Source organism: Anneissia japonica, unplaced genomic scaffold (assembly GCF_011630105.1).
Source record: "Anneissia japonica isolate Jap-2015-1 unplaced genomic scaffold, ASM1163010v1 scaffold750_len1593409_cov174, whole genome shotgun sequence".
Taxonomy (NCBI): Eukaryota; Metazoa; Echinodermata; class Crinoidea; order Comatulida; family Comatulidae; genus Anneissia; species Anneissia japonica.
This window is the reverse complement of record NW_022756705.1, coordinates 468,088-475,784: the sequence shown is the minus strand read 5'-3', so window position 1 is coordinate 475,784 and position 7,697 is coordinate 468,088. Positions and strand designations below refer to the sequence as shown.

The 7,697-nt window shown below is 36.1% G+C and overlaps 1 protein-coding gene across 1 annotated transcript in view; it reads right to left on the bottom strand.

Annotated features, from left to right (window-relative positions):
• The window catches only part of LOC117124329 (ribonuclease H2 subunit A-like), a 10,483-nt gene extending 9,104 nt beyond the window's left edge, over positions 1 to 1,379 (bottom strand). Inside the window, exon 1 of the mRNA XM_033270536.1 lies at positions 1,163 to 1,379. Coding sequence (XP_033126427.1) covers positions 1,163 to 1,298 — 136 coding nt within the window. The 5' untranslated portion in view covers positions 1,299 to 1,379. The remainder of the gene's footprint in view (positions 1 to 1,162) is intronic.
• Positions 1,380 to 7,697: the final 6,318 nt, after the last annotated feature.

Here is a 7,697-nt window from a genome sequence, read left to right as displayed (position 1 = left end):
GTCAACAACTTTGCGGTGTTGCCAGAATCGGGGCAAAAATATACCGTGGTAGCCATAGATGTGTGCTGAGTTTAAGCGTGCCTAAGTGCAAATAGTACGAATGCCCACTCAAAATGTTATTCTACATTTTGCTTTTATTTTACCTTCATAAAGAAAAATACATTATACAAAGAGACAAAACTACAAAATAAATCCTAATGCAGCGAAATAATTGGTCACAAAAATTACAATTGGGCAAAAATTATATGACAGACACTGGGAACCTCCAGTTGTCAACCGTGGTGCGGCGGAGCTCAGTTGATTGTGTTACTATCGATATACCGTCCTAATTATTGGTTAATTAACTGAATTAGAAACCATAATTATGAAATAATAAGTGGCATATTTGAAAGTCAGATCATAAAAGAACATGTTAGTTTTGAATAATTGTAAGTTTTAAATAATTTGGTAACTGTTTTGAGGGCCAGATGCAAAACCGTATTAGCGCCCATCATCCTTTCTGCTTCAAAATAATTGATAGTTAATGTAAATGTAAAAAACTGGTCGAATGTTATTATTGTCCATCCATACACAGAAGTCAATGAACATACAGAATTAGGAATTGGTTTACGACTGCTATAACAAGAGCCACTGCCTAAGAAGTTACAAAAAAAAAAAAATTACATTCCAAACTAAACGATAGGTATAGGCTATACTGTAATGATTTACTTACTTATACCTCCTAACTAGCCTAGGCTAGGCTTGGTACAGACAGGGGCCTAGCTAGGCCTAGGCCCAGAGACTTTAGTTATAGACCTAGCCTACCCTATAATTAAACTTTAAAGTGCTAAAATACCTGTCCTACATTATAAGTGAGTAGGCCTAGCCTAGGGCCTAGGCCTAACTAACTGCCTGCCTAGGCCTAGCTGTTTTGTTGTAGTTTATGCCAGGCCCCTAGCCTAGTCCCTACCCTAAAAGAAATGCTTACTACTATAGCCTAGGCCCTACCTATGTACGATAAGAAATGAAGTCAGACCGGACCGAAACCAGCCTACACAGGAGTCTTGGTTTAAGCCTAGGCCTAACTAGGCTAGCCTAGCCTCTTCTAGGCCTAGCCTAGTAGTACTCCTATGCCCAGGCCTAGCAAGCCTCCTGACACTCACTGCTGGGGACGAAGGCCTACCTAAAACTGGACCCCTTCCAGCCTCATCTATTCCAAGACAGCAGGGCTCTTCCTTGCAAACTGACGGAACATCTGATTGTATTATACAATTTGAAATATTATCACTTTGCACTTGTTCTAAGCTTCTCTCTGACATGGCTTTTGACTGTGTAAAGAAGCCTTAATTCGTACTACTACTCCCGCGCAAATCAAATCAACCATTATTATCAATAACTATGAATACCTCCCTCTCTAGTTTCTTTGCTCTGCATCTGATCCATAGAAATATAATAAGAATAGCTCTATGATCTGATCTGATAATATTATTGCCATTTACTGTACTTTTACCAAATTTCGTTCTGTGATGTTAATCGTAGTTAATTTATTATTTATTCTCTGTTAGTAGTGTCATTTTGGGGGGTTCTTCGACCATTTTACACCTATGACCTACGAATACACTGGAATGGTTATTGTAGAGTTTTAATATAGTTTTTAAAATTATACTGACCAATATCAAGAATGCCAACTGTCTTCTATTCAAGATACTTTATCTTGGGAATTCCGTTTTTCTGAGATGAATCTTCTTGAAAATTTGTCTTTCCGACGAATATTACGGCATTCATTTCTTATTTTGAGATAAGTTATCTCAAAAAGATACTATAGGAAACTTGGAAAGACACCCCCCCCCCCCTCCACCACACCTCCACTGCCAGATATATGGGGTCATTCAAGTATTATGCAACGCAGAGGGGGTGGGTGTAAAGTGGAAAATGTTACAGTGTGTGACATAGGGGTGGGGGTGTTGCTTGAAGTGTTACATAACAAAATTAATTTTCATGGGAAGAAAAGAAATATTAAATATTCAAACTTGTATGATATTACTTTATTGAAACATATTACATCAGTGTAATACAATGTAATGTAACACGGTTGTGTTGAATTTGTGAAATCAATAAACAATGAAGTTACATCTACCATATCAAAAAATAACAAAACATCCTACAAGTTTGTAGTGGAGGACATTTATCCTAATAATTAATGTTGTTCATCTGATTTTATTAAAATTGTTGATGTTTGGAAAGGGGGGGGTGGGGTGGTTCTAGAGTTACATAACATTTAGAGGGGGGTTTGGAAAAGTGTTACAGAGTGTTACGGGGGGGGGGAGGGGTGTGAATATTTACCAAAAAATGTGTTACATAATACTTGAATGACCCCTACAGTTTTGTGTATTTTATATAAATGACAAGCAGATCCAATGCGGATTATTTTGAAACTATTGAGTGTACAAAACATTAAAGTGTATTGTTAAAGTCAACATTTAAGAAGAAAAGACACCTCATTGGTCCTTCTAGCTCATCTTGTGGCAGAAATTTTACAGTTTTGCATTTTTTCAAGAATGTTTTATTGGTCAGAATGACTTTGAAGTTCTCAAAATATAGTCATTTCAGTGTTTTGGTTACAGTAATATTTAGAGGAATGGCATCCGTATTTTCCTTCTAGTTAGAGCCAAGCATATTGCAATTTTGCGTTTTTACAAGATAGTGGAAAGCAACCATCTTGGAATTGTAGGTCTGGATAATTTTGAAACTTTACAAGAAGGGGAAAATCGCACTCATTCAACCTTGAAGCCTAACAGCAGTGGCAGAATATTAGAGTTTAGCATATTTTCAAGATTGTCGACAGTAGCCATCTTAGATTCATTATTCAGGTGGACTTTGAAACTCTTCAATAGCCATGTCAGTGTATTGGTAAAGCAACATTTAGCAAACTTGTTACAGTTTGGAATATTTTCAAGATATTGAACAGTGGCCACATTGGATGTCAGTATGATTTTAAAACTCTATAATAACCATTCCAGTGTAATTGGTAATGTCAAATTTAGGAGAAATGGCATTTCACTTGTCCTTCTAGCTCATCTAGTTCCAGTTATTACTGTTTGGCATATTTTCAAGATGGTGGACAGTGCCATCCTGGACCCAATGTTCAGGGGGACCTCAAAACTCCTCAGTAGTCATGTCAGCATACTGGTAAAGCAAAATTTAGAGGAAATAACATCCTATTTGTCATTATAACTTATGTAGAGTCCGAGATAATACATTTTTGCGGTTTCAAGATGGCGGACAGCAGCCATCTTGAATGTTATAGGTCAGGATGATCTTTAAATGCTACATTAACCATTCCAGTGTATTAGTATTGCCAAATATAGTGGAAAAGGACACCAAATCCATCACGGTGGCTCATATAGAGCCAGAGATGTTCACATAAGTACTGGGCAGGCAATAGGCTATGTGGTGTTTTCCAAAATTGCGTCACTTATTAATAATTAATAAAAAAAAAAACTGATTTAAATTAGTCCCTGTCGGCACTTTTCCACAATGTAATTTCAGAAGGATGCATACTTGAAACAAAGTAGCTCCAGATATTTATGTCTTTTTCAATGTTTTGTCACAGATATGAGCCATTATGTCTTTCTCAATATCTATATGTTGTTATTATTTTGTATCGCTATGATTTTCAATTAGGCCTATTAACAATTATCTACGCAATACATCCAGCCAATATAATATCACAAGCATAGTAATATACTTATGACTGTCAACAAACAACCACATGTGAATCATAAGATAAGATAAGACAAGATAATTCTTTACTGTCATGACCCCAAACATAGGCGAACATAACATTTTTTGGCATAATTAGACCCATTTAGTATCAGCATATGTGCTGGCATAATTTTAGAGAAAAATTAGCATAATTTTGACTTCAGAAGAAAAAAAAACTTTAAATCTGAATTAAACCAGCCACAATAACTGTGGATACCACATAATGAAAATGAATTCGTCCATTGATTGAGTATCCAATAAATCATATGCTATGCGCACACTGCAGCTGCCTCTTCGTTTGTTTTTTTTTGTTTTTTTTTTGTTTTTTTTTAACCACACATTGAAAATGGTTTTGGCCAGGTCCTCAATCCTGTCCGGTCCTGTCCTCGCAGGAGGCGAAATTCGCGTTCGTTCGTTCGGTCCGTCCGGGAGGCATGCCTCCGGGAGTAGTGTACTACCGACACTGAGTTTTAAACGGGCTGATACTCTACTGCTGAGACTGATCATAGTTGGTTATAACCAGGGAACACTGAATTTTACTGTTCCTTGGTTATAACAACTCAGTGGCTTCGCTTTTGCTGCTCAACTATACTATGTCTGTGTAATTAAATATTTTGTTTTTGTAATGTGTTATACATGGCCAGCGGAACCTGGGGGCCCGCCCCCCCCCCCCACTTTGTGGCTGAAAATATATGTCTATAGAGATTTTTGTATGATCGAAAAGAAATGCAAGAAAAGAAAGAGGGAAGAAGGAGAAGAGAGGGAGGGGAAAAAGAGTGTTTATGCAGTCCCCGACTGGCGGATTTTTGTTTATATTTTTTTTGGGGGGAGGGGGGTGGGGTCCCTTCCTCTTTGTGGTTGATCGATGGAAAGAATAATATGTATGAATATACACACATAATAGGTCTACTAGTATTTATAAGAATGAGAAGTTTACCTGACCTTTTTCAAGAGGGGGGAAACCTTAAAATTTTAAGAATTTAAAGTCATTAAAAGACAGCTCAGAAGTCGGGAAAGCCAATTTCCTGCTATCAAGGGATCAAAATTTTCCAGGGGAGGACCGCCGGACCCTCCTGCGACTCAATTTTTTTATGTACATATATACACACATAAATAGGCCTACTGTAATAAGAGTGAGAACGTTTGGTTTAACTAACTGGTTTCAAGAGGGAAAAACCTTGAATTTTGAAGAACTGAAAGGTCCTTTAAAAGACTCCTCAAAAGTGGGGAAAGCTCATTTACTATTACCATCTACTAATAAAAAATTTCCCGGGGGAGGACATCGGACCCCTTTCATTTTGGGTTTTTTTTTAAAACATTTTGAACCCCCTCTCTCAAATCCTGGATCCGCCCCTGACACCCCTCCCCCCAAATTTGAAACCAGGTCAGCCCGTGTTTGTAAACTCTATCTTCAAGATGCTTATTGCATTTGTAGGTTTTTCTCCTGTCTCTTATACACATCTAGATGTGTATAAGAGACAGTATATATATATATATATATACAAACAACAATTTGATTACATACCGGTATATTGCAAAGACATCTTTCTTAGTCAATTTATAATACAGTGTTGTTCTTCAATCTATAATAGGCCTATAAAAATTATAAAGTAACCGGGTTAACCCTCAGCAGTTAAGTCAGTTAAAATGATAGTCTGCACTTCAATTTAAATGAATTACTATAAATATTACTGTATTAAAACAAGATGTAAAAATCATGGCTTTCTAATTATATGTGTAACATATTACAAGGTTATACATCAATTATTTCAGTATTCCAAAGACATTCTAGCTACAAATATGGTGCAAAACACAGCGTTCGTAGGTTTATTAAAGATTAGTTACACGAATCAGAGTCTCTTTACATACCGGTATGCCAATAATAAAAAAAGATGTTTAATTATTCGGTGTATTATTTTAGTTTAACTGTTAAAAAATATGAGCGAAGTAAAAGTTCAATGCATATCAGTGTTATGTTTTACTCGCTTATCTGTTCTGAAATTCTTGTGTCCCCCACCCCCACCCTATTTGAAAAATTCTGAATCAGCCCCTGCTATGTGTTAAAATGTTTAAGAAACAAATACATTAAAAATACTGTTATACGCGCCCGTAAAATTAAACGACGATTAGTGATTAAACACAGACTTGATCTGTAATGAAATTGCAATACAAATATTTATATTATTTGTTTTAATGTTTCATGACATTGATTCTGCTAACGAGAATGATGATGATGATCATTTTTGTTCAATTCTTTAATGACATTGATTCTGCTAACGAGAGTGATGATGAAGATGACAACGACAACTACAGCAAAATATACAGTTTTTATTTCAGTTCCACCAGAACACCAACATGACAACTAGAGCACCAATGTAAATGTAGTAAAACTTTATATATTCACGAAGCACAAATCAACAAATATAATGCTGTTTTTCATTATGATCGTCAGATACCTTATTTACAGTTAACATAAATTACACAGTACGGTAATGGTAATGGTAATGGTTGGAGACATATATAGCGCAAAGTACATGGTCTCTATGCGCAAAACAAGGAAAACAAAGCTATCCTAGGCTACACAGAAACTAAAAGTCAGAAGAGTACAGACTATTGCAGAAGAGCTAACACCATTGCGATCGTACATAATAAAAAAGAAAAAAGTTAAACGCAAAAATTAAATAATATAGATACAAAACATAATTATTATACAGTATGCAAAAGACAACAATTTAGTAAAATAAAAATAATATATACCTAACAATGGCAAAATAAATTATGGAAACGAAGAAAATCCACTCCGCAAAAGTAAACTAAATTGCGAAAAAGAAATGTAAAATGTAGGCCTAAACAAAACAAAGCAAGAAAACATTAGGTCAATGATTATTTAATCATTGCCCTCCCATGGCAAAAGGGCATAACTGACAATTTGCTGTTTTGGAGATATTAAGCAAAACGTGTAATTTATTTAGCCCTAAAATGTGTTTTAATATTTGATTTCATGGTTAATGTAATCAAATAGACAAATAATGTCTCTTCCAGTGTAGCACACATTTTTTTCTATAAATATTGATTTTTGCGCTCAAAATGTCAGTTATGCCCTTTTGCCGTGGGTTTTCTGATACAAGACATGTTGACAAACTTTGGCAAAAGGATACAAGTACCCAGTTTAGTTCCTTTCAACGCAATTTTGAGCCAGATTATTAAAAAATAACATTCAATATATAATTTCATATGTTAGTCATGTATAAACTATAAAATAAATGTACAATAATACCAAAGAAACGCATTAAATAATAATTAATAAAATTACAAACGATTAAAAACCCATGTATAGGCTAACCAAGTTTACAAACAAGAAAATGAATTAACATTAGTATGCTGTTATGTATCAACAAAGCCTTTTTGACTCAAGGTGCTAGACCGAGGACCCTTTGGGTAGGAGGTCTTATGGACCCCTAGGGGTCTGGGGCCCCCTACACATACATAACTCTGCATTGCTGCGCCATCTTGTCAGCACTCTAGTTGTTTAATAGCTCTATGGGGGCCCCACACAAGAGCGCATAGGCGTTACGTCACTGCGTGAAGGATGCATGCGTATGCGTATATGAAATATAACTGCTGTTTAGTTAGAATGCGCGTGTGACTGTTTCTATGTGTACGTTAAAGCCCCATTCCCGGCGTGAAGGATGCATGCGTATGCGTATATGAAATCAAGGCAATTAAACAGAAGGACGCACATCTCGGGACAAGGTAATGGCTACGTTCAGACCCGTGAGATACGCCAGGCGTATCTAACGCCGGGCGTACGTTAATCCATGGCGTAACTAGCGAGATGTCCAGACTAGGCGATTAATGAACGCTAGCGTAAGTATTCGCGCGAAATATTCGTATTCGTAATTCGCGCATTTTATTTTCTGTTTACATCTAGGTTTATTTTGATTGGTCAAATC